The following is a 27,026-nucleotide window of genomic DNA, read 5'->3' as shown; positions in this document are numbered from 1 at the left end:
CTTCCGTCCGCTCTCCAACCGCCTCCCCTCCTTGTCCAGCATGCTACTGTATTTAAGGAGAGAATAATTAGTTCACTGGGTTCAGCTGTGCCAATTATCTCTCCTTGATGCTGCTCACCTGAGCAACTCCCCCACCTCTCCCTCTGCAGCTTAAAGCTACCCATACCCACCTCCACAGTTGCATTACAAAATGTGTACTAGAAGTTGTACTGCAGTTCGATAACAATACAATTACAGTAACAGTCACGATAGCAGTTTCATTGAAATGCTGCTGATGATTAAAGAAATCATAAAGTACATAAACTATCACAAACAGTCGCCTGGATAATGTCACTATAACCAGAATAAAGTACATTTACTCACTAAGCACTGAACTTAAGTACAAATTTGAGGTACTCGTACTTGTCTTTTCTGTTTATGCTACTTTCTACTTCTACAATATATACTTTTTACTTCGATACAGTTATCTGGCAGCTTTAGTTTCCAGTTTCTTGGGCGTTTCTCACTGTTTTCACGAGTTTCACAAACCGATCGATCGATCGATGGATCGACGGAGAAAAGAATCAGCAGATGGATCCAGAATGAAAAGCATCGTCAGCTGCAGTCCGATACAAACCGGTTCAACATGAGCTCCAGCTCCACCAGCTGCAGCAGCAACATCCTGCTTTACATTAATGCACGAGGAATAATAACCTGATGATAGAATATATAACAGCACAGCAGCCACAGGGACGCTGCACTGCTTTAATGCTTTAAGGGCTTTTTCCTGATCACACTCTCACACTTTTGCAGAAACTGTTGCTCGTGCTTTTATCTCCTCACGCCTCGATTACTGTAACGGCCCGTTCACTCGTCTTAATCTAAAAACTCTGACAGACTGCAGACTGTACAGGACTCAGCTGCTCGGCTGTAAACCAGGACCCAGAGGTGCGACCACATCACACCTGGTTCAGCCTCTTTACATCGGCTCCCTGTTGGTTTCAGGATTGATTTTAAGATCTTGTTGATTACTTTTAAGGCTCTTCATGGCTCCAGACTATATTTTAGACCTTGTAATCCCTTATGAAGCTTCACATAGTCTGAGATCTTCAGGCAGGGGTCTCCTGTCTGTTCCTGAGTCCAGGATGGAAACTAAGGGGGACAGAGCTTTGGCCATCAGGGCCCCGAGGCTCTGGATCAACCTGCCCGAAGACATCAGGCTGTCTGAGTCAGAGTCCTCGTTTAAGTCTCGTCTCAAAACACATTTTTATCTGAAAGCAGATCCTGATTTTACCTGAACTGTTTATATTATTTCTTTATATTTCATCTTTCACTGTGGTGTTTTATTTCTCCTGTTGTGAAGCACTTTGTACTTTGTTTTGATAAGCGCTCTATAAATAAAGTTTTATTATTATTTATATATATTTTACTTAAGTAACATTTTCACCGCAGGACTTCTACCTGTAGCAGGGTATTTGTACAGCGTGGTGTTAGTACTTTTACTTAAATACTAAAGCAGCCTGTTACAATAATATACACGAGAGTGAGAACATCGATGATGCAACGCCTCGCAGAGGAAAATGAAAACAGTGAGCAACGCTGTTGTTGTTTCCAGGGAAAGGCTCTGGAGAGTAAAAACATCTGGAAACGGAAAGCGGTGAAGCCCGGAGAGAGAGAGAGAGAGAGAGAGAGAGGAACTTTTTACCGGAAGATGTCGTCACTCGAACAATTTCCGTGAAGCAGCACAAAAGCCCCGCGGACAAGCAGCTTCCCTTCCACGGAAACTGCAGCCAAACGTGCAGAAAACCAAACGAGCATGACTCAATGCGGACATTAAAATGTCCCTAATGGGAATTAAGACTTCCTGGTCTTCCTGGTTTGTAACTTCTGTGGTATCACTAGTATTTGATAGAGCCTAATTATGTTTTATACACAGTATTTTGACTCCTGTAGTGTTGGAAAAAACAAAAAAACTCCTGTGACGAATGCAGGCTATTGCCTAAAGTAGGATATGTTATCATACATATATGGCTAAAAGTATGTGGACACCCACAACAATGTTAAAAACGATTATTTAACTCCCAAGTTTATCCTTATCTGATGGGAAAACAATCACCTTTAATCAAAGTCTGGTAGGCCACCGCACACTGTGGTAGATAAGATAATGACCCACCATTAGCTTGTTATCATGTAATTAATGAAGATAAACAATAGCAGTTGGCTGCAACTCCAGACTTTTCAGAAATAAACCATTGATTCCTGTGCGTCATTCTTAATATCTATCAAATTTTATATTTGATGCTAAGCCTGCTGTTTCATATATACTCTATACCTTTTTAAAATAGTGAAGCCATAGATAGATAGATAGATAGATAGATAGATAGATAGATAGATAGATAGAGTAGTTTATTAATCCCAAAGGGACATTGCAGTCAAGTCATATAATCACAAAAGTTCACAATTACAATTTTAAAGCCAAATTATATATGACAACTAAAAAATACAAAATTGAATGAAATAAAAACTTTAGAGACAAAACAGTGTCAACTATTCAAATCATATTGTGTCCACATGTCTTTTGAGACTTATGTTTTGCACGCCCCATAAATACATATAACGTACAGAGGCTCTAAATGACACTTAAACGCAAATATTGTGTCGGCAATCATTGAACTTCCGTAAACTGCTTTATGCTTTTATTTTGAAGCACCAGCCTGCCGTGTTCTCGGCCGCATCCGGGTAAGCGGGCGCAATGGGCGGGGCCAAGCTGTGACGCGCTTTACGGTAAATCATGGGGAAGGCAGAGAGAGAGAGAGAGCGCGACGTCACGGCTCGTCGCTGATTGGAGGAGAGTTGGGGGAGAGTTAGAGCGTCAGAAATATAGAGCCGGTCAGACGGTGGGAGCCCCAGTTAAGTCGACCGGACACCGGGGAGAAGAGCCGCAGAAGAGCCGCAGAAGAGCCAGCCAAGAGCCAGCCAAGAGCCAGCCAAGAGCCAGCCAAGAGCCAGCCAAGAGCCAGCCAAGGGGGACAGTTTCTCTACCACTTGTTGGACTATATCGGGACTCAAAAACTACTGCGAAACAACTCAAGTCACCCCACTGGTTTAAATCTCTGCAAAGCTAACATTTCAAGACTTTATCATCATCATTATTATTTTTATTATTATTATTTTTTTAAACGCTACCTGAGAGGACAACCATGCTCAGCCTCTGCCTCGTGTTGATTTTATCCGCCTCCGTTTTTTCAGAGTCGGTAAGTTTGTTTTAATGAACATTTCTAACAGCGAGCTAACGTTAAAAAGGCACAAGTTAAGAAACTTCGCTAGCTTAAAAAAGTACGCTACTAGTTTTTAAGTTTACCCTGCGAGGAATAATTCACGTAGCTTTGATTTTAACTGTTTTCGGTAACGTTTTAATGTTTTGTTTTTTAATCTCATACCAACACAGAACAAGTTTGGTGTTGTACAAACTTGATTAGGTAGATAGTCCAAAGAGCCTCAGTGTTGTTAGCCAGCTAGCTAAAATGCTAAAGTCCAGTCCAGACCAGCCCGGGGGGGGGGGGGCTCTGATGGGCTCTGATGGGCCAGTAACTGGGGCATCTGGGCTGCTCTTCTTTTATATGAAGGACTCTTTAATCAATTAGCCAAAGAAAGCCCCCTCCCATCCCCCTGTTGAACAAGCATGTGCCTGTAAAGCTGTGGATCCCCATGTGTTGTGGTGTTAGTGTCTCTTTTCCATGAGATTGTTTTTGTTGTTGTTGTTGTTGGATATGATTGGTTTTTTTTTGGTGCAGAAATTGGCTACTGCTTAGTTTAAACATGGGCGAAAGATGATTAGTTATTGTTCTCTTTCTTCTTCTTCTTCTTCTTCTTGAGCCGCTGGTGCTTTTTTGGGGATAAGTCAAACAGCCTCTTGCTGTGTTGTGACTTAATGCCCAAAGAATTTGAGAGATGAGGAGCGTCACTGAACTGGATGTGGCTGACACTTTGTTTTTTTTTTTGTTTTTTTTACAAATGCAGGTCTTCCATGTGCAGTTTTCTAGCTTTTAATAGTTATATCCTGTATTATTTTTCAGGATGAGCTATATCCAGATTTGTTGGGGGTTTATTTTTTGCATTGTGAAACACAAACCCCCAGTTTGCGTGGTCTTCTTCTTCTTCTTCGTCTTCTTCTTCTTCTTCTTCTTCTTCTGTCACGTCTTTTCTCCAGACTCATCATTCTGCTGCATATAGTCAGACTGTTGTCACCTTTATTCTACTGCCACCCAAGCTTGGTTTCTTCATTAACTATTCAAGAAATGTGTGTTTATTCAAACACCCGAGAGTGTCGTGCTTTGACCCCGTCCCGCTCTACCCAAAGTTAAGGGATTGCCATGTGATGGCAGTGTATATATATGTGTGTGTGTGTGTGTGTGTGAATGGGTAGAGATGATTGGATTTATATCGCCCATACAAGCACCGACTCTTGACAGAAAGCATTTGTTCAGCAGCTCCGCTTCTACTGTTCATGTAGAGAAGATGGAGACCAGAACTGAGCACAAAAACCTGCGATTTACTGCGTGTTTGGGCGTGAATTACTGCCCATACACACAATACAGGACACGCCAAAATTAGCAGCTTTAAATAAAGTAATTAAAGTAAATAAAATTGACACACAGGTGGTTGTTTTGTGACTTTGTATTGCTTTTTTTTAGCATGATCGATTTGTGTTTTGAGCATAATGGAGAATTCGTTGTTAGTGAACTTGCATCTCTCGTTTTCTGTTTTCTGTCCCTCTCTTAAAAAAATATTATTTAAAAAAAAAAGCACGGCTGTCATTCATGTCCGACCTCATTCTCTACATCTTTTGAATACTAATTTCCAGGGCTGCACGATTTAAACAAAACTTTATCGAGATCGCAATATCCCAATCGTGAATCGTATCGTAATATCTGTCAAAATAATCGCAGCTGGTCAAACACGCTGCCTTTAAAAGTGATTCCAGGATGGAGCTCGTGCCTGAAATATGTGTCGTACTTCTGTGTAGTCTGGTTTAAAAAAAAATATGTTCAAAGATAGGAACGTCACGCGCTTCAGTGTGACGTGCTGTGACGCGTTGAAATTTCCCACGCGGAGCCAGAAACGCTCCGGACGCTTCTTTCCGCCAGCACGTCGCTGTCGCGGGCCAGCGAGCCGCACGCTGCCGGCCGGGGCCGCCTCGCCTTTTTTTTTTTTTTTACAACCTGTTGAATTCCTCGAAGCCATGTAGCTTCTGCTTGCTCACTCTGCCTCAACCTGCTGTCGCCCCCCCCTCTCCCTCGTCTCCTCCTCTTCTTCTTCTTCTATTTTTTTTTATTTTCCCCTCTGGAATGTGACCTTTGGTGACCTTGACCGGCCCTCTTGGGGATTTTGCACACTTGGAGGGATCTCAATAGGGCCCTGGGGCCTTTCATAAGGGACGCTCCTTTTCCTCTAGCCTAGCAGTGTGGATACACGTACAGCTTTCCCACCAAAATATATAATCAAGTTGTTTGTTTGTTTGTTGTTGTTTTTCTTTTTTTGGTCCTTGAGTTGTTAAGTGCACATTTCGGCTTTTCCTTCTTTAGTCTTTACTCAGTCCGTCTCCACGTCTGTCCCTCGCTGTTGTCCTTCCTAGGTAAGCCTCGGAGGCTTTACTCCCTTTCTCTTCTCGCTACACTTTCCTTTGATGGATACTTAGCCTCTGAGCTATGACAATCCTTCCCTCCTCCTCGCAGCCCTTTTATTCCCTCCACCCACTGAGGTCATTATTGGTATGTGGGTTTGGCGTTCCCAGCTAATCGATAACAATGTCCCGCTACCTGACAATAGAGGCAATGGGACTTTTGGGAGCCACGGGCATGATTGGAATGTTTTTATCAATGGCCTGAGTTGGCTTTCTTATCGACTGGATGCCGAGAGACGTATTATTTTCTAATTCTGGGAAGTTATGCTTTTAGTGTTTTTTTTTTTTTTTAAGTCGACCATTTTGATTTCTGTCAGATATGCTGGGCTGAGGCCTCGTGTGCAGTTTTATCAGTTTGTAGACCGGACCGACAAACCCTGTTCGTCTTGCCTTTTTTCCCTTGACCTCAGCAGTTTTCTGCCCATGTATGGAAACACAAGTCACGACAAGTCCTTCGTGACGAAGTATTGGGTGAAGGTGAAAGATAAGAAAGTAGATTAACTTTGTTTTTTTGTCTTTTTTTTTTTTAAATAAAAGGCACATGGGGGGGAAAAAGCTGAACTAACTGGTCTAAAAGTCTTCTTTTTTTTGTGGTTTTCATTTTAATTAGCAATGTCAAATAACCTTAATTTACCAAAATGTGCTTGTCATGGCACCTGCGGTGGTTAATCAGGGTTAAAAAAAAATCCCCTTTCCTCCGGAGTTAATCCATGTTGCACCACCAAACCTCAGCTTGTTGCCTTTGAAGCCTTTGGGCCGAGTCCATTTGTTATATCTCGCTGGAATGCCACTGGTTTTGCATTTAGCTCCCAATCATTTGCACGAGAATGAGCCAGGTTTTTTTTTTTTTTTTTTTTTTTTGTCGTTGTCTCTTTTTGCATGATGGGGTGCGGTGAATGCCTGCGCGGTGGTGAAAAGGAGGCAGCGTGATAAATAGTATCACTAGGATGTAATAATGGTTCCTGCATTGCTGTCCGCTGGTCTATAAAATCTCTTTGGGCCGAGGAATGTTGGCACGGAGAGACGGGAGGTTTTTGTCCTTCCTGTCCGTGATGGAGAGCAGTCGAGGATCTGACCCCCCCCCTCCTCCTCTTAAACCACTACATATTCTGGCAGTCGTAACGGGAACTATATGAATACATTTAGGACCGAAGTCGACCATAACGTCCTGTTCTGGTTATATCACTTTCATCCAACTTTTGTGGAATCTTTTTTTTGCTGAAGTCGTTTTCTAGTTAAACATAGCCTGGATCCTCAACAGCAGGGAACCAGTATAAAAGGCCGCAACTGACAATTATTATTGCCGTTATCGATTAATCTGATTTATTTTCTAGATGATGATGATCTCTTGATGTCTTTAAAGTTGCTTGTTTTGTATGACCAACTGCCCAACACCCAAATATACTTAGTTTCTTTTCTTCCTTTCTTTGTTTTTATAATGTTTGATAAAGAAAAGCAGCATATCCTCACATTTTTAAGAAGCTGGAAACCATCAAATGTTTTGGTATTTTTTGCTTAATAATGACAAGACGATTAACCGAAACCGTCAGAATAGTTGCAGATTAAATGTTAATCTAAACCGATCAGTTTTCACGAACAAACCACGTAACTACCAAAGGTTTTTCTTTATCAAAACCAAAGAGAATCTCGTCTCAATATTTACACCACACACACACACTTTTAACCCCCCGTAACAAAATAAATTGACCACCAGCGCGTTCCTTTTTACGCCGCCAGCCTGGGAAACATGCAGCTTAACGCGCCACTTTTCTTCACCGCCTCCTCCTCCTCCGTTCTTGAAAAGAGAAGCTGTTGTGGCTTCGTGGCGGACTAGTAAAAAAAGTACAGAGGCCCACAGCAGAACGTGGAATATGAACCTTGCTGTGTTTTTCCATTGGGGAAATGTATCGGTGAAGCCTGGAGGGGAGGCCGTTTGATGTCGGTCCTGCAGCCCCTGCCTCTGCCGTCCCGGGACACCCTGTCACACTCTGACAGATGGCTGTTCCAGGCCTGAAGCCAGACCGTTAGCAACTGTCAGCAGAGCAGATGTATCTGACATTAAAATCGGAGAATGTGTGCATGAAATGTAATAATCAAAATGCTCCACCCCAGGGCTGGGCCACTAAATCAGATATCCCAATAATGTCGACTTAATATCTCCTCTCTGCAATGTGATTACGTAATTTTTGGGATGTTGATCGGCACTTTCAGAAGATAGATAGATATAAAAATACTTTTTAGAGAACGTTTGTGTACCGTATGGCTTTTAGTTATGTATAAATCTTGGCTACGTGGAGTAGAGTCGCAGTGAGGTTTTAACGTCTCGGATGCGAAGATTTGCTGCTTTTTCTTTGTCATATCTGACGGTAAATTAAAAATCTTTAGGAACAAAACAAACAAATTGAAGACGTTAACGTGGGCTCTGAGAAACTAAAGGACCTTTTTTTTTAAACATTCAATAGACCAATCGATTAATCTACAAAGGATCGTCAGTTGCAGCCCCCATATGGATTTTAAACTTTCTGCTTGAACATTACTCACACTCTGCAGTGTTTTGTATCTCAGAAGTTTACAACATGTCCGTCAACTCGGTGTTTGTGTGTGCAGCGGAGGCCTTGCGGTCCGCCGGGAGTGGCCATCTAGAAACAATTAGCCGTTGCCTTTAGCCGTTTATTTATTTATTTGAGTGACAGAACATTTATTCTTAATTAGGTAATTTTTTTATGGTAATTTTTTTTTTTGCAGCTGTTCCATGGTAAAGACTGAATATGTAGATTTCTTCTTCTCTGGGAGTTTCCTTACCGCAAACAAAACTAAATTGATGGTCTGAGGGCTTCCCCTTATTCAGTCATCCTTCTGCCAAATATCTCAGTAATACAGCGCCTCTTTGATGTGGTGTGTGTGTGTGTGTGTGTGTGTGCGTGTGCGTGTGCACACGTGTCACGTTGTGTACCACAGTGTGTGAGGTCTACCTCTCTACGTTAGACCACCGGTGGCTCAATCAGCCAGCACATGTGGGCACCAGCCACTAAACCTGATGTCAACATCAGAGCCAGCCTCGTCTGTTTCAAAATCCACATAACTGAGCTATGATGAACTCGTGTGTGTGTGTGTGTGTGTGTGTGTGTGTGTGTGTGTGTGTGTGTGTGTTTCCTTTACTAATGAGGTGACGGAGCTTGAGACAACAACACTAAATTATTACTGCTGAAGATCACAACCGCTAAGTAGAAATTAAGAGAACTGTGTTTTTAATCATTTGCTGATGTCGGTGTATTTTTCTTTCACATAAAGTACCGACTGTGTAAACTTCAAGCGAGGAGGAGAGAAAAGTTGCTGATGTATGGGTTTTCCCACTCGAGCAGTGCTTTCACCAGTAAAGGTTACAGGGAGGTGTGTAAAGTATCCCCAGTACAGGAATATTACCGTTTTTTTAATGCATCGGGACCCATGCTGCGTAAATGTGATCCCTCCCTAAAAACCCAGGCTCATTTAAACATACTTTTAGTACATATTAGTGTGAGGGTGGGGCTACGAGAAGCAGCACTACGGCCCGCGTTAACACCCTTCCCAGCAGCCTGCAGTCGAACCATGAACCTTAAACCTTGAACCGTCACGGCAGTCCTCGGTGGCTTGGCCCAAGCTCTTAATCGCGTCTCCCTCTCTGTGTGCTTGGAGAGCCTGGGCTCGTACAGAAGAGAGGAATGTGGTGGCCGGCTGTGTAGCCGAGGTTTTGGCTACTTAACTGAGCCACACATTCCTCAGTCTGCCAGACTCAACATCTCTTTTTTTTTTTTTTTTTTAAAGGAGTACTTTGACATTTTGAGAAATATGTTTTATTCGCTTTCCTGCCAAGAGTTCGACGAGACGATTGCTACGTCTCTCGTGTCTGTATGTAACGTGTATATATAAAGCTACAGCCAGAAGATGGTTAGCTTAGCATAAAGACTAGGAAAAGGTACCAGTCTTTGTGCTAAGCTACCTGGCTGTAGCTTCATATTTACTGTACAGACATTAGTGGTATCAATCTCCTCCTCTATCTCTTGGCAAGGAAGTGAAGTTTATTAGCGAAGTCCATTTCCCCAAACGGCGAACAGTTACTTATGTTTACATTGCTGTTTTCCACGAGCAACAATATATTAAATAGATACTCGGTCCTAGAGCTGCAACTAACGATTATTTTCATTATCAATAAATCTGCCGACAGTCTAAAACCCAAAGACGCACATTTTACTTCAATATATGACGAAGAAAAGCGGCGCGTCTCTCATTTTGAGAAGCTGAAATGAGATCATCTTTGGTTGAACAAATTACTGAAGAGAGAAAATGCTTATCGTAACAGTTACAGATTAATTTTCTGTCACTTGACTAATTGTTTCAGCTTTATTTGTTTCTTTCTGTTGGTGTGGCGTTCAGTCTTTGTGGCAGAGCGGTGGACTTGCAAGAACATTTCCAGTGCGCACATCTGTATTGACGGCTCTAGTCAAAGTACAGCCGCTGCCTCAGCACGTTAATCAGCACCAGAAACTTAAGCCGAACAACAAATTTCTCTCCGTGAAAGTTTTGTCTCTGATGCTCGTTGTTCGTAATGTGACTTGTCCCATGTTGTGAGTCGGGCCAGCTCATCCATTAATATGTGCTGGAAGAAGTTGAAGATTAACCGCCGACCATAAAGAGATCTCTCGATCGAGTGGGATTAAACATTGCCGCTGCGTTAATCAATGTCAGTTTAAATTACATTTTCTTCTAACATGAGACTTGTTCACAGTGTGTCTGGCGTCTTTCTCAATTTAGGAAATTGTTCTGAGTAACTGGCAAGCTAACAAAGACCCCGTTTTTTCTTTTTTCTTTTTTAAATTAAGCTAAAGTGAAGGTTGCGTACTGGTATTATGAACTGGAAATTGGACTGATGAAGGATAAAGAGTCGATTTTTAAGCATCTCCTCTTGAAAATGAATCGGGGTCTTTGTGACTAATCCTCCGCTGTGAAGGAAAGGGGGCTTTCTCACGTGTCCCAAAAACACTTAAGTATAAATAAGTCAGTTGTTTACTGGCATGATTCGTATGCTTTTATTAAACACTGAGTTGATTTTGTCTTAGACGGACATTTCCTGTTTTCCTTCCTTTTTTCTTATTTCCTGCCGTTTTTAAAGCCTCCAGCCGATCTTTCAGCTGATAACAACTCCTCCTCCGCAGTAGCTTGCATTTAGTCTATTGGGCTGTAATGCCTTTTGATGCAAGGCAGCGATATGCTTGCCTGAGGGAGTGACATCAAAGAGTAAGGAAGACGTTGGAGAGGCAATGGCTTCTGTAAGCGTTTGACTCGCTGCAGGCATTCTGCTTTACCAGTCGTGGGGGGGAATCATCCGATTAACATGTCGGGATGGCTTCATCAGGAGTGACCAATAAAGGCCATTACGATAAGACCAGGAACGTTCCCTCGGGAGGTGCTCGTCAAAACTCAATTAGGCTTATCAGTGGAGGTTGAATCAGCACTGTCTGCTGCACAGCTGGCCTGGTCTGTACAGCTTCTGTCTAATCTCCAACAGGCAGGAGAGGAACTGAGTCAGATAGAAAACAAGTGGTCCAGGTCATTGACAAAGTTGAATGCAACAATATTACTCACTCTACTGAGCAATATTTGTCTTTTGTGATAAAGAGAGAACTGCCCCGATTAAGTAGAAATGACGAGAACTCGTCATACAAGCCCAACCTCTCCGACTGCTGTTCTTTGTCATATCTGACGGTAAATTAAAAATCTTTAGGAACAAAACAAACAAATTGAAGACGTTAACGTGGGCTCTGAGAAACTAAAGGACCTTTTTTTTTAAACATTCAATAGACCAATCGATTAATCTACAAAGGATCGTCAGTTGCAGCCCCCATATGGATTTTAAACTTTCTGCTTGAACATTACTCACACTCTGCAGTGTTTTGTATCTCAGAAGTTTACAACATGTCCGTCAACTCGGTGTTTGTGTGTGCAGCGGAGGCCTTGCGGTCCGCCGGGAGTGGCCATCTAGAAACAATTAGCCGTTGCCTTTAGCCGTTTATTTATTTATTTATGAGTGACAGAACATTTATTCTTAATTAGGTAATTTTTTTATGGTAATTTTTTTTTTTTTGCAGCTGTTCCATGGTAAAGACTGAATATGTAGATTTCTTGTGGCGTTCTCTGGGAGTTTCCTTACCGCAAACAAAACTAAATTGATGGCCAAATGAAGAGAACTCGTCATACAAGCCCAACCTCTCCGACTGTACGCTGTTGGGATCAGGGCTGCTGGGACTTTTTCTATAGAGTCTCACGTGGTGCTGGTAGGTGGAGACGCTGCTATAGATAGAGCGGGCGTAGGTAGAAGGAATCTAGAGCTCGGCTGTCGAAGCGAAAGTGCAAAGGTAGGTGGGTGTTGGAGTTCCAGCGAAGTCCAGCATGCAGCATTCGTTCTAGGTGATTTTTTTTTTATCAAAGGACAAATGAGGCCCCTAATGGAAATAGTCTGAAATGGATCAACTTCATGATTTTAACAAAGTAATTGACCCCATAATAGATCGCTCCTTATGTGTGGCCCTTTTTGGATACCATAAACTCAAGGCGTTGGACTCCTGAAGCGAGTCTGTGACTGTTCGTCTTACATAAGATTGTGTGTGTGTCCTTTTTAGCAGAGTTACGTCAGGGGTCAGAAGTGCATCTTACTAGCAGAACAGGCAACACAATACATGGTGCAAAAGGGGGTGGTTGAAAAACAGGATCAGAAATGGAGGGAGTGAAATGTGGAGAGGCAAGGGAAAGACGAGGAAGGAAGGATGGGGGGGTTTAAGAGAGTAGCACACATCCTGATTTACCTTTTTCAAAAACCATATCTTCCATTCATGTTGGCTGCTGAGGTTAATCTCCAGCTGAAATCACATGGAAGACGGGAAGAGAGGTTTAGAAAACGACAATGACTGTTGCTTTTCTCGAAAAGGTCAAGAGACGTCGGACGTCACAAAGAAATAAGGAAGCGCGTTCCTGCCGTGCTGGTGTGTTTTCTGTCTCTTCACACTTTGTGCCTCCTCCACGCCGCCGCCGTGTGAATGGAACAGATGCCTCGCTCCGTGGCGGCAGATGGAGGGATTGTTTCCCCGGTTTAATGAAGGGAGGCCGCTGGAGGCTTATCCCCGGCTACCTTGGTCATTGATATGCTCTTGAGGAGTCCACCGGCATTGTTTGGCGTCAAAGGAAGGGACAGAGCCGAAGGCTGGGTGGCGGGTGTCTTGACAGACTGCCTTTCAGTGAATGCGGACAATTGGGGGGGGGGACTGGAAAGTTTAGGACCTCCGTGCTGAGATAGGCAGGATAAACCAGGGCGGGACAAGAGGCTAGACTGAGGGGTAAAGTGTGTGGCAAGACGGGGAAACAACCATTAATCTGACCCTACATCATGAAGTCCTGGTGGAAACATTAAGATACTCCTGAACAAATGTTAATAGCCCGCAGAGTCAACTAAATTATCAATACTTATTTATGATTAGAGCTGAAGCGATTAATCAGTTATTTTCCTGTTGATTCATTTAATCTGCAACTTTATTGCTTATCGATTTAGTCGTTTTTTAATGCCAGACATTATCTAGCTCTAGCTTCTTTTTCATTTTACATTTGAAGACGTCACCTTGGGCTTTTTTTTGGAAATTGTGATGGGCATTTTTTTTTTTTTACTATTTCCTGACATTTTATAGGCCACACAATTTAAGTGGTTAATCAGTTTGCTGGTGCAAATGTAAATACGTTAGCTTTCCTTGTGTTTTTCGAAACACACGGTTTTAATTCACATCCTGTGGGGTTCAATCTGCTGACCGAGGCGACGTCTAGGTCACATGGTCGGACTGCAGCCTTGTGGGTGTTTTTTCGCTTTGCGAGGCCAAATGAGCTCTGCAATTAAGAGGCTTTCATTAAACAAGGAAAAGCTTTGTTTAGCTATTCGATGACCTTCGTGGGAGACGAAGAGCCTCAGATTAAAGGTCATCTGAACTAATAATAACTAAAGTCTTTTATGAGAACTCCATTGTTGGAAACAAAACTAGATTAAGTGCTTCAAATGGAGTGTGTCGCTAATCACAAACAGAAATATTATTTCCCACTTCTCTTCATTAAATCCAGTCTGACTGGCTGGAAATCTTTTGTTTTGGCTGTAATCCACATCCGGCTGTTTATCGGCTGCTGCAGAATAAATGAGGCTGCGAGTCACTGATGGAGGACAAAATGGTGATCTGTTTAGCTCATAAGTGCCTATTTTTTTTAAATGGTTGACCAAACTTTACTTCAGAAGCTTTGCTATAGTGACACAATACATAAAAGCCTAATGGACATACTTTTGGTTTCTCCCGAAAACAATGGTTAGCTGCAGAGATCGTAATCATGAGCTTTTTAGGATCTCCACATTCTTGGAAACCTTTTTTGTTAAAAGCATCAGCGTCACCCTCATGCATTCTTGTGCATTTACTGTACACGAAGTATGTCGTTATCCTCAAGCAATCAGGCTCGCAGGATGTTGGGTTAGCCTCTTGTGGCTTTCCTCTGAACCACAGTGCGCTCTGCTTTTTTTAAAAGCGCCAGGGTTTGTGTTGCGGAGTCCGTTACGGCTGTGTTTGTTGTGAACACATTAGGCTTAACATGAGGGCGTGACCATTTTTCCTCTGGGATTGTATGTGGAAGTGGTGCTAGGGGATAATGGTAGTGTTTGGTTACACAGCCAATGAATGGATTTATAGCTAACTTAGTTGTAGAGTTAGAGAATGAATCATGGCTGACATGTACATTTATTTTCACTTCCTACAAAACCCCCCAACGTTTCCTGTTTATTACATTTCTTGACACTTTAGAAAGGAAAAAGGAGACTTAAGTCCAGTACTCGGCCAGCAGGCAGCCATGATGGACCTGGGTTAAACAGACAGTCTCTTTCAGTCATTTTGTGAGAGCTGATTTCCATGTTGACTTGGTTACATAACCTCTCCTTTCTCTTCGCCAGTCTGTGCTGGTTTAGATGCTAGTTGGTGTAAAATGCACGCACGCCTCTTTGTTTTTGTTTGTACAGAAATGGAGTAACGCACCGCTTGCATCCTCTGTGGGGTTTTAAATACGTCTTATTATAGGCTGTTATGGCGCTCGTGTGAAACCGAGACTTCCAGTTTCATCCTCAGCTCTGTTGTGGGAGTGCTGTTCCCCAAATACATTCTTGGATTGAACTTGTTTTTTTTTTTTTTTTTTTTGTCCAAGGCAGACTGGGACTTGGCCTGAATCCCATCCTGGCTCTGCTTCCTGGAATTTAGTAAAGGTGGAATATCCCCCACATCTGATAGTAAATTCAGTGGCTGCCATCATTACTTAAGCATAACAAAAACTCCCTCAGCTTTTTGATCTTTTGGTTCCTCCCCTCTTACTGAATAAACCTGGCGTGTTGGGACAGGTCTCCATCGGCCTGTGCTGTTTGTTTGAGAGCACACAAGGCTGCAAATGGTGGAGTTTCTTTTTAGCACGTCTCTCCAGGACTCGCATGTATGTCCACATTTCACCGTAGGGGGGGTTTAAAGGTCAGGGGTTTATTAACACTCCAGGGCCGGGGATGAACATATTGGCTTTTCTGGGTATTGAACTTGTTCTTTCGCTTATCAGACAAACTCTGTGTGGAAGTCAAAAAACACAAATAGTACTTTTTGGGCTGAACAGATAAGATTTGTAGCTGTAATCCTACCTCTAGCAGAGGTGTGTGCGGTGGGCTGATCTCGTCTCTGTCTCGTCCGCTTACTGCACACTGATTTGTAGAGGCTTTAGGTGTGAGCGGTCCCGTTTTAAAGCACCTGGTTTCAGAGCGACCCCCTCGACTGCCGTTATTTTCATTTAAAATTTAGCTAAATCCGTATTGGTGCGTGGAAGTCCGGCGTCCCGCCCGCTTCAAACTAGTGAGAAAAGCACAAATGCATAAATCCCTCAAGTAAAAGACCAGCATGCTCAGCAAAAAGCTGATTTTAAAAACTCAGATTAAAACATGCCTCAAGGAATGACGTAAAATATTTAGTGCGAGGGCAAAAAAAAGAGCCATTTGAGTGAATATGGCTCATGCTGGCATACGTAATCGAATAAGCCTGACTCCACATTATCCTCCGAATGAGTGTGATTCCTGTAATGTGACGCAGTGGGCTTGTTCCAGCACGCCGCGGCGAGGAAACGAAGAGCCGGTAGTCACCATTTTAAGGTTTAGGATAAAGTACACACACACACAGGATCACAGCGCCCCTGTGCCCCGTGTATGGGGGTTTAAATGAGGACATAATAGAGCGGTGATCCCCAACCAGGGCTACTTGAACCCCCAGGGGGTTTCTCCTGTAGTTGCCAGGGCTTACGTGGGAACAAAATTATGATTTGATTTAGAAAAATATATCCATATATTTGTATTAAGGAGGAAAATAGGATTACAAATTGGTATGATGTTGATCTTTAGTACATGTAATTGAGCCACCAGCTGTGATTAATTAATCTTAGCTGTATTATAGTGTTTTATATATTTTGAATTGCACATCTCTTATTTCTTACTAGAAATAATTGTCTCGTTGTGGACTTATTTTTATTATTATTTATATTTCTATTAGTGCTTCTGTTCCTGTGTGCGCTGACGTGACAGTGAGCAGCTGTAACGAAAGAGTTTGGATCAATAAAGCGTTTCTGATGATAGACTGACTGCACAATACGTACCTCGGCTGTAACACCACGTATTGAGACGGAGCCTAGTTAGCTTGTTAGCAAGCGAACAGAGAATTTGAAATAGTTAGCTAAAAGTAATGGATAACGGACCGAAGCATCCACCCCGCGCCACGCAAAGTGGGAGCTGTACGAATGCAAGCACGACCAAACTGACCCAACTCCATGAAATATTTAAATATTCTAACAATTTTGTATAATTAATAGTGTTAAATAACACTAAAGAGTCTGTTTAAAACACGATGGGTGGCGTGGATGAGCTCGTCTGACTGTGTGTGGGTAAATCACACAAACATTTATTTTTTTTGGAACCGCTGTGATCGAGGATCTAAAACTACTCTGGATTTTCTTTTTGGAGCGGAGTTTTATTGGCCTCTCTTTGGAAAGATGGGGGGGGGGATCTCACACACATGCACATGGCGAGACAAACAACGCTGAAAAGGAATAAAGGGAGAGTGAATTTAAAAACAAAGAAGCCAGAAAATGTAAAAGAAATCGCGCCGAGCGCAGGAGTGCTCTTCAGCCCGCCTGGTTGCTCAGAGCAATCGCAGCAAAATGGCCGCCCCTGGTTGAAGCCCTTGTGCAGTCACAATGGGGGGGCTTCCCTCCCGTCCTTCTAGTCATACAGGCTACTTTTTTAAGGGGAGAGACAGCGAGGATTACCTTCAAACACACATCATTGCTATGCCAAGTATTTGAGCACACAGATAATGCTTGGAGGGGGGAGGGGGGAGGCTAACCCTTCAAATTAAGGCCCCTTACGAGACTCGGATGGAAGTAATTATGAGGCGAACTCATGATGTCAACAGAACTCAGTCTGTGCGTTCGTGAGAGAGGGAGGGAGAGTAAAATGAGGATGTTGTTGGATACCCAGGCTTGTCGCCAGCGTGATTTTTGTGGTCAGCTTTTGTTCTCAGTAAATTGAAGGTTTCAGTGAAGAAGAAAAAGCTCTCCCCCCCTCCCCACCCCCCCTCCATCTTGAGTCTTTAACTGCTGTCTTACGAAACATGTTGATCGGCTGCCTCCTGTCACGTAACGTGTCGTCAATCCGTCTGCTTTATTGTCCGCGTGTGATCAATGTTAGTTATCAGTCGGGCCTCGTGGAAGTGGGCCGCAACTAATGATTATTACCATATCTGTTGCTTATTTATTTCAATTAATACATCAATCATTTAGTCCGTTTACAGTTCTTTGACTTAAAAAAAAATAAATTAAATAAAAGTCCCCAGAGCCTCAAGCTGACGTCTTTTTAAAATCAGAATCAGAATCAGAATCAGAAATACTTTATTGATCCCCGTAGGGAAACTCTTTGTTACAGCAGCTCGTCTTTACGTCAGTGCACACAGGAGAAAACGATATTATACACTATAAACAGGTCAGAAATAAATTAAGTAACATGTTGGTAAAGGAATAAGATAAACTAAGTGTCGAGTACCAAGTGGGTTTACTGGTAGATGGTGAAGTACAGTATAAATACAATGTCACTAATTATGTAATAAATAGTAGTAAAAGCGGAGGTGCATGTACTGTCGAGAGTAATTGAGGTATATCCGTAACAGTAATAAGAAAAACTAACATGGGAAAACTAATATTGCACTTGAGTAGTAAACAGAATATTGCACAATTATTATTAATTATGGCGGAGATGTAAAATGTCTTGTTTTGGACAAAACCCCGAAATATTCAATTTTAAAACAGCAGCAAATATTCACATTTAAGCAGCTGAAAAATTTACCCCAGTTTGCTTTAAATTGCTCTAAAACGGAGAAAAGCAAATAAGTCTTTACGTTTATTTTAATCGACTGAAACGTCGAATTGATTTTTCTAAATTGCTGCCAACTAATGTTCAGTCAATTGACAAATCATTTGCTCTTGTTTCAGCTCTGCGTCGATTTTATTTACTGACTGATGGGATTAAAATGTTTTCAACAAGACATCGAGGTATTTTATTGCCGTTTAATCTCAGGTGTCTTCATGGAAACATGGAGTACTTTTTGAAAACAACAGCAGACTGGTAGAAATGCCGTACTGCTGGATTTGTAGTGTTTGGTGAATTTCAGCGTGGATGGAAAACTCGTTTTGCCTCCCCGTCCCTCTGTTTAGTGTAGCCCTAATACTGATTAAGTGTGTGTGTGTGTGTGTGTGTGCTGCAATGATAATTAGGCTGATGAATGCGTTTAAAGTGCACACACACACCTAACAGCTCTGTGTTTTAAATCCCATTCACGCTGATTACCAAGCAAACGGTCAGTGAAATGAAGTGTGCTGATGTGATTAACGGAGGTCGACGTGTCTTCGTTATGTTAAGCTTATTCACGTAGGGCTGCGACTTTTATTTTAGTGATCGTCACAAAGTCTTTTTTTTTTAAATTGTTAAATACTCCCAACTGGGAAACTGGAACAATATAATCTTGGCTGCTTTTATGTTTTTGTTTTTTATTAAAAATATTATTTTAAACTGAATATTTTTGGTCTCTTGGTCGGACAAAACAAGACATTTTGTAGACGTCACCTTCTGTTCTCAGACCTCTGAGCTATTTTTATTTTATTTTTTTTTTTGCCATTTTATGGAATTAATGATTTAATATAGATTAATAATGAATTAGCTCTCTCGTGTTTAATATTTATCTGCAGTCTCTCAGTAGTGATATAGTAATTTTTAACCTAGCAAGTGAAGAGTTCCTGTGAATCTCATCACATGTACAGTATGTATTTTAAATTTCAGGCACTTTACTGATATCAGAAATACTTTATTGATCCCCGAAGGGAAACTCTTTGTTACAGCAGCTCGCCTTTACGTCAGTGCACACAGGAGAAAGTACTAGCAAACAATATGATACACTATAAAAACAGGTCATCCATCTTAGAAACATAAGAGTCAGAAAAGAAAAAACTCCCTTTATAACACTTCTCTGAACAAAACAGGAACTTTTTTGAGATATTTTTTTTTACATATCTCTTCATTTTCCCATCAAACCACCTTCATATCAGGTGCACACAGTTGTGGCAACAGCTGCCGCTAGCTAACAGCGGCTTCTCTTTCAGAAGAGTTTGCCTGCGTGGCGTCGGGACGGCAGGGAGACGCGTGGACGTGCGTTTGTTTACACCGACATTTATAATTTGTTCTGTTTGCACGTTAATTAAATCCAGTGGGCCGAACGCGACGACCCTGTAGCACTACAGAATCTAATGATTTTAAAAAACCGTATAAGTCATTCTCTTTATAAAAAGCCAGCAGCCTGAGAGGATGGGGTGCTCTCCGGTTAGTCTTGTAATGTGCAGGTTTAGTTTCGTCAGGGTTTCCGCTTTGTCTCGGCTCACGTAGCCACCGTGCAATTGGACCGGGTAATAAGTGTTTTTCTGCTTTTTTTGCTCTCCTGGTCGTATCTCTGAACAGTTCATCCAGGACGAGAGGCCTTCTGTGTTGTCCGGGGTTTAGAGGAGAAAGGGAGGTGATGGCTGGTTATCTGCTGTAATGGCTGGTGGAGCAGGTGCACTGTTATTTGGTGGCGAACGGTAGTTTCTCCGTGTGATTATAGAGCCTGCGGGCGAATCCTCTGACTTTGTTTTTTGGTTTTTAGTGAAATATATTTCAACAAGTATGAAATGGATTTCCGTGAAACTTAGAGCCGATATCCACAGCGCTCGGAGGAGGAATTTGAATGACCTTGGTGATTTTTATCCCTCTGACCCCCTGCCCTGTCTCCGGTGTCCCAGCAGGTGAGGGAGACGGAGACATGGATGCCCATGAAGACCACACAGACGGTCGCCATGTCGACGCGCCACGATGACCTGGAGTCATCGGGAGACTCCCCGAACGGCTCGGACTTCGGCTTCACGGACGACGATTACTACCCCGACGCGCTGTACGACGACGAGGACGACGACGAGGACGAGGACGAGTTCTCTGGATCTGGTGACGGAGGTCAGTCTTTACAAACACTTTAAACCTACCCATTTAAACTAAAATCAGATGTTTTATCTTGTAATTATTAAAGACACGTATTCTTCTACTTTTTATCTAAAACGTTTAAGATTAAATGAAGAATCTGCTTCTTTCCACAGCAACGACCGTGTCGCCTGGAACAGAGTCCAAGACGTCAGCTAAGGTGAGAAACGTCTAGATTTTCAGATTTCATGTAAGATAAATATGAAGAATACTGTCATTCACTGGGCTGCGTTCCCAATTGTTGTATAATTCAGGCTTTAAGTGTTTCAAATGTCTCCCTTTCCATGTCTCTACAATGGAGATTAGATTGATTACAGATCATAGCTTTTACCAATATTCACTTCTCGTGTCGTAAAACCAGCTGTTCTTGTCGTTCTGTCCGCAGCGTTTTTATGATACGATACGATGGACCTGTTTGTAGACTAAATCAAAATCACTTGTACAGTGTGTACATTTGATATGGCGACGTTGGTGCAGACACACCGACAGTTTAAAGACTTTGTGTGTGTGTGAAGACAGCAGGACGGTGTTTTTGAATCCCTCTCTCTTCATCCTCAGCCCGACGTGAACGACAACAAGATCTCGGAGGTGGAGCGCCCGGTGCGGCCAACCGTCGACGAGGTGGACATCGTCCAGAGCAGTAACGAAATCCCCATGCTGCGGAACGAGGCCGAGTCCAGCGAGGAGCACCCGTCCAACGTCCTCATGGCCCACGCCGGCGACGACAGCATCTTCAACAAGACGGAGGTCCTGGCAGGTCAGTACGCAACGGAGGTGTTGAGCCTGCCAATGTCTTGATTTACAAAACCTTTTCTGTATTTAAAGTAACAGGATTGGTGGAGGTTTTTGGATTTTTTTTTATCTAAATATTTTGACACCAGCCTCCTAAATCAAGAGTTTAAAAACAAAAAATAACAGCTGCTTTGGCTGAAAAATATCTTGTGTTTTTGGAAAGGAAAACACAAATATTATTCTTCAGCAAGACAGAAGTCCTCGTAGGCTGAGGAGGAGATACGGGCCAATTTTGTGACGACAAACAGCCGTATCACTGAAAGAGGAATTTAGAAATCTTTGCAGGTCAAGAAAAAGAACCATGAAAGCATTTCCTCGGCTGTATGATTCCTACACGAGGCCGTCAGGAAAGTTTTGAGTTCCCCACACTCGACTGTAGTTGGATTAAAAACAACTTAAATGTTAATGGAGGTACAGTAGATGATTGGACTTGTTGTTGCAGCTGATGACCGCTCTGTACGCTGACTCAAATCTTCGTGAGTTCAAAGTTAATAGTTAACACACTTTTATAATTATGGATGTGTTCATCAGCTTTAACGGCCCTGATCCGAGGCGTCCAATATTTGATATCTGCCGATACGGAGGCCATTCTGAAAGTTTAACTGGGAGAAGGTGAAGGAAAGCGAGAACCGGCTTGTGATCGGATTTATTTTAGCAGATATCACTCGATTAAAATATACCCGATCGGCCGGATACTGATTCTTTAGATCAGCTCAGAGCATCTTTACTTAGTTTCCTCAGGTCTGACTTACTGATGACCAGAATGAGTTAACCCCAGATTACTGAGAGGTTTTATCTTCTGCTTCTTCTTCTGCTTCTTCTTCTCCTGCTGCTTCTTCTGCTGCTTCTTCTTCTTCTCCTTCTCCTTCTGCTTCTGCTTCTTCTTCTTCTTCTCCTTCTCCTTCTTCTTCTCCTTCTTCTTCTCCTGCTGCTTCTTCTGCTGCTTCTTCTTCTTCTCCTTCTCCTTCTTCTTCTCCTTCTTCTTCTCCTGCTGCTTCTTCTTCTTCTTCTCCTGCTTCTTCTTCTTCTCCTTCTCCTTCTTCTTCTCCTTCTTCTTCTCCTGCTGCTTCTTCTTCTTCTTCTCCTGCTGCTTCTTCTTCTTCTTCTCCTGCTTCTTCTTCTCCTTCCGCTTCTTCTCCTCCTGCTGCTTCTTCTGCTGCTTCTTCTTCTTCTCCTTCTCCTTCTTCTTCTCCTTCTTCTTCTCCTGCTGCTTCTTCTTCTTCTTCTCCTGCTTCTTCTTCTTCTCCTTCTCCTTCTTCTTCTCCTTCTTCTTCTCCTGCTGCTTCTTCTTCTTCTTCTCCTGCTGCTTCTTCTTCTTCTTCTCCTGCTTCTTCTTCTCCTTCCGCTTCTTCTTCTCCTGCTTCTTCTTCTTCTCCTTCTCCTTCTTCTTCTCCTTCTTCTTCTCCTTCTTCTTCTCCTGCTGCTTCTTCTTCTTCTTCTCCTGCTGCTTCTTCTTCTTCTTCTCCTGCTGCTTCTTCTCCTTCCGCTTCTTCTCCTCCTGCTTCTTCTTCTGCTTCTTCTCCTCCTTCTTCTTCTCCTCCTGCTTTAAAAAGTCTAACCTCCTCTCTCGTACGTCTGTTGCAGCTCTGATCGCGGGCGGCGCCGTCGGCTTGATGTTCGCCGTCCTCCTCATCCTCCTCCTCATCTACCGCATGAAGAAGAAGGACGAGGGCAGCTACGATTTGGGGAAGAAGCCCATCTACAAGAAGGCCCCCACCACAGAGATCTACGCATAGACCCTCACCACCTCTTCCTCCTCCTCCTCTGCCTCCACCACACACAAACACACACCTCACTCCCTTCGCCCTTAAAAACCCAATCAGTGCCTCATCATAATACCTCCTCCTCCTCCTCACTTTTCTTCAGCGGACTGACGCTCGATAACAAATCAGGAGAGAAGCCTCGACAACACAATCGATTGACTGACTCCTCCTACCTGATGTATACTAATATTACTGGTGCTCTCTCAACCAATCAGAGGCTTTGTTGGTCCGCTTGTCTCTCTCTTTTGGTTTCGTCAAACAAGGAAAAGGAGCAACAGACGAGGACTGTTTCAGCTGTGGTACACGGTGATCTTTTATTTTTATTTTTTTTAGTCTTGTGTTTTTATTCTTTTGTCCCCACGTCGTCGAGAGACAGAAACAACAGAACTTACAACTGAGGACTTGGAGAACTTTTGTTTTTTAACTCCTCTTCCTCGTCGCTTCCCTTCCTCTCTTCTTTTCCCACCTTCCAGTTAAAAACACTAACACTGTGCAATGACGTTTGTCTCGGTATGGTACGCATTAACAGTCCAGTTATTTATTCCCCCTCCGTCATCCTCCTCGTCTTCTGCTGAACCTGTTTCTTGGACTGCAGCTTCTCACATTACTGTAGCAAATTACTGCTAACATTTTTATTATATATACATATATATTTTTTATTTTTTTTTTTGTCAAAACAACTCCTTTGTAATGCAGAAAAACTTCAGTTTTCTATTAAAGATCGCGTCATGATTAGAAAGAATTGAGTTCGTTGTTGTTGTTCAGATTAATTTGGATTTGGGAGCAGCGTCCGTCACTGTAGCGCTGTGCAGTCATCCGTTAGAACCGATGTTAATAATTACAGTGTTCGTTCATTTTCATCCTCACGGTGCTCCTAAAATTACAGCGAGGGAAGAGATGGTGATGGTGATGAGGGCCGAGGCGTTTCTGCTGATTTCCACCTGCACACAGTGCTGAACGATCGCCATGAGATGATTCCGTTAACGTTCTGCACATTTTTCAGATTCAGCAGTTCATTACATTAGCTTAATACACCTTTTTTTTTTTTTTTTTTTTTGTCTTTTTTAAACATTCTTGTATCTCCTCGTGTGGGGGGGAAAGTCCCATCAGTCTGGCAGGTAGCGCCAGATAAGTAAGCTAAACTAATCCGGGAGAGGAATTTGCAACTACTGTAACACACACACACACCCTTGTACTTCTATCTTTTTGTGAGGACCGTCATTCACATAATGCATTCCCTAACCCTGACCTAACCCTTAAGACCAAGTCTTAACCTTCAAACAGCCCTTTGAAGTTGTGAGGACCGGGCCAAAATGTCCTCACTTTATAGGTTTAAAAAAACAAAGTGTGTTTCAGTCCTCACTATGTAGCGAGTACAAGTGTTCGCACACACACACACACACACACTCTTGCATTGCAAAGTGTTGTCCTTTTTTGGAGAGTACTTCAAAAGCCTGGAAGATGTTTGACCACTATAATAATTACCAGGGTTTGTTCTTCACCTACAGGGTGACACACACACACACACACACACACACAGAGAGCTTGGTCATGTGTGAAGGGAGCAAAGTTTCGACACCATGACGACGGTAGCTGCCGACCCTCTTTCACAGTCACATTCAAGCTTAAAGGACAGTTTTTTTTCGGGGAAATGCGTTCAGATTGATACGACTCTCGCGTCTCTGTTCAAATATGAAGCTACCACCAGCGGGTGGTTAGCTTAGCTTAGCATAAAGACTGGAAACAGGTGGGAACAGCTAGCCTGGCTCTCTCTCTCAAACAACTCGAGACATTTGTATGATTACAGAGTTGGCTGTGTGAGAGTTAAGATGCTATACACAGACAACATAACGTTCATATCCGATACATTTGGGTTTGACTGCACTGGACTTTGGCTGACATGAGTCGTCCGCGTTTTCTGATTTTCAGGAACTTCCATATCAAAGCGCCAAGTCAGATATATTCGAACTTGAGAAACTGAATCCCCTTAAAAATGTAAATTTAATTAGTTACCTTTTTTTTTTTTTTTTTTTTTTTTTTTTTTTTGACAGAGCCAGGCTAGCTGTTTCCCCTTGCTTCCAGTCATTGTGCTAAGCTAACCTAGCTGCTAGCTGTAGCTGCAGACAGATATGAGAGTGCTATCGATCCTCAGAAAGCAAATACGCGTATTTCCCAAGATGTCAAACTGTACTTCACTTCCTTTTACTGTTCTGTGAAGCTTTCCACTTCATGCCTGACCACGTAGGTGCACATATTCAGTAACTTGTAAAAAAAAACACTTTTATATTCATGGAACCAGTAAATGTCGCGATTATTTGTCCAATGAAAAGAAAGTTTAAGCTCTGTGATCGGAGAAACTGGTAGTTTTGGTACTTTGTTTTGTTTTTTAAATCATTGGGTTGATGCTTTCTCAATAAGCTACACTGACAGTTTGTTAGTTTTTTTTATGTTTTCATTGTGGGGTCTATGAGCTCTCACTGAAGCCATGATGAACAGGTTTGATGCTGACGTTTCTTAGCTGAAGACAGCCGCGCGCAGACTGGTCCATTAAGGATTTGTATATAGTCATTAGTTCTAAAAACAAAACAATAAAACACACAAAAAAAAAAAATTATTTACTTGGTACTTAGCCACATCCTGGCACCGAAAAAATATCTACCAAATATTTAAATGCCAAATTGTTTTTCCTGTTTTTTATTTTTGATTCTTTTCCCGAGCAGTAACGTTCATGTGATTACTGTAAATGAGTTTCATACTACCGATGCTAATACTAACGCGCCTCCTCCATTTGTCTTTTCCTCCAGTAGATCAACTTGTTTTTTTGTTTTTTTTTATTATTATTATTATTTTGTATTAATTTAACTGTCAAATTATTTTATTGCCTTCTTTCAGGTTGGGGTGTTTTCCCCATTTTTAAGCTGTTGTATATGTGATTTTAAAAGTTTTATATACACTAGTTTGAGATTTTCAGAGGCAAATAGTTTTGAAACTTTTTATTTTGTAAGAGTTTCTATTATCTTTTTAGACGTTTTTTTTTGCTTTTTGTATTTATGTTTTTTGTTTTTGTAGAAGGATTGCTTATGTGGGTGGTGTTCATCTCGTTCAGGGGATGTTGTGCTGATGAGCCATGTTGTCGGTAGCAGACCTGGGGTTGATTACGAAAAACAAACTTTATCTTTTTAGCCAAAATGGAGCGCGACGTATTTGGAAATTCAAGGTCCCCTGCCTACACGAGCTGCCGCCCAGTTATATCAACGTCTGAAGACTCGTTCAAGGCCTTTTTTATCTCCCCAGAAACAAACATTTTAATCAAGAAAACACTGTTTCAACAACAGTCAGCTGACCTCGACCTCAGACGGGAGTCACTTTTTGATTAGGTTTTGGCAATTTTTGTGATTTCACTGTGTCTTTTTCTGAGGGAGTTTAAATGTGCGGGTCAGCTGTCTCTGACGGGATGAGCCGACCCCGGCGGAGAAAAAACAAAGTGTTTCAGGTGGTAATCGGCCCCAGGTCTGGTCAGGGAGCATGGGAGAGAAATGTATATTCTGCTGCTTAATGTCACAAACATCACATGTGAATCACCAATGGAGTGGAGAAGCCAATGAATCATTGGTTTCTGCATGCAGGTTCTGATTTTTATTATTGGAAATAAAGCTATTTTTATGCACATTAACATTTAAAACGCTGTCTTTGTCCCGGTCTTTTTTTTTTTTTTTTTTTATATATATTGTTTCCTGAGTGAGTTGATCATCTGACTTGTTTTAAAAGAAAACAACGATGTTTTAGAAAACCACAGGAATGCTAACAGTTTAAAAACTACTACATAGAGATAATTATACATTTAATGACTATTGCTGGAAAAAAATGCATAAATAGTATTAAAAATCGTTTTGATTTCATTAAAAATCTTAAGGATTTTAACTGGAATGTCAAAGCCGAGTAGCATTATTAAAAGTACTGTTTTATCTTTTCAAAATGTTGTGAGGCGTTATTGATTGCTGATCAATTCCAGGATCACAGAGAAACCTCAGCAGGGGTAAAAGTAGCAGTACCACAGTGTAGAAATACACAGTACGAGTAAAGGTCCTGCGTTCGACTACTAAAGTATTCGCACCAAACTATACTTCATAAG

The 27,026-nt window shown here is 42.1% G+C and overlaps 1 protein-coding gene and 1 long non-coding RNA gene across 3 annotated transcripts; one reads left to right on the top strand and one right to left on the bottom strand.

Annotated features, from left to right (window-relative positions):
* On the bottom strand, positions 1-17,636 carry LOC122869703. The gene is made up of 3 exons (XR_006376385.1): positions 15,387-17,636; positions 12,502-12,555; positions 1-46 (listed from the first exon to the last, which is right to left on the bottom strand). It is a non-coding gene; the product is annotated as an uncharacterized LOC122869703 (long non-coding RNA).
* sdc4 (syndecan 4) lies at positions 2,825-26,576 on the top strand. Of its 2 annotated transcripts, none has more exons than XM_044182921.1 (5): positions 2,825-3,233; positions 20,111-20,315; positions 20,456-20,499; positions 20,898-21,096; positions 22,716-26,576. In XM_044182921.1, exons 1-5 carry the CDS (start codon positions 3,180-3,182, stop codon positions 22,865-22,867), a joined length of 654 nt encoding a protein of 217 aa, XP_044038856.1. In that variant the 5' UTR covers positions 2,825-3,179; the 3' UTR covers positions 22,868-26,576. The 2 variants fall into 2 exon arrangements, with proteins under 2 accessions (XP_044038856.1, XP_044038848.1); XM_044182913.1 differs by having other exon boundaries at positions 2,877-3,233; positions 20,108-20,315.
* The last annotated feature ends 450 nt before the right edge of the window (positions 26,577-27,026 follow it).

This window comes from Siniperca chuatsi, linkage group LG2 (assembly GCF_020085105.1).
Source record: "Siniperca chuatsi isolate FFG_IHB_CAS linkage group LG2, ASM2008510v1, whole genome shotgun sequence".
NCBI lineage: Eukaryota > Metazoa > Chordata > Actinopteri > Centrarchiformes > Sinipercidae > Siniperca > Siniperca chuatsi.
Note: the sequence above shows the minus strand (reverse complement) of the source record. Positions and strands in the feature narration are given on the sequence as shown.

Coding starts and splice junctions, on each gene's coding strand:
- sdc4 (XM_044182913.1), top strand. CDS start 3,180: ATGCTCAGCCTCTGCCTCGTGTTGATTTTATCCGCCTCCGTTTTTTCA. Junction 3,234..20,107: donor CCTCCGTTTTTTCAGAGTCG/GTAAGTTTGTTT, acceptor CCGGTGTCCCAG/CAGGTGAGGGAGACGGAGAC. Junction 21,097..22,715: donor CAAGACGGAGGTCCTGGCAG/GTCAGTACGCAA, acceptor CGTCTGTTGCAG/CTCTGATCGCGGGCGGCGCC.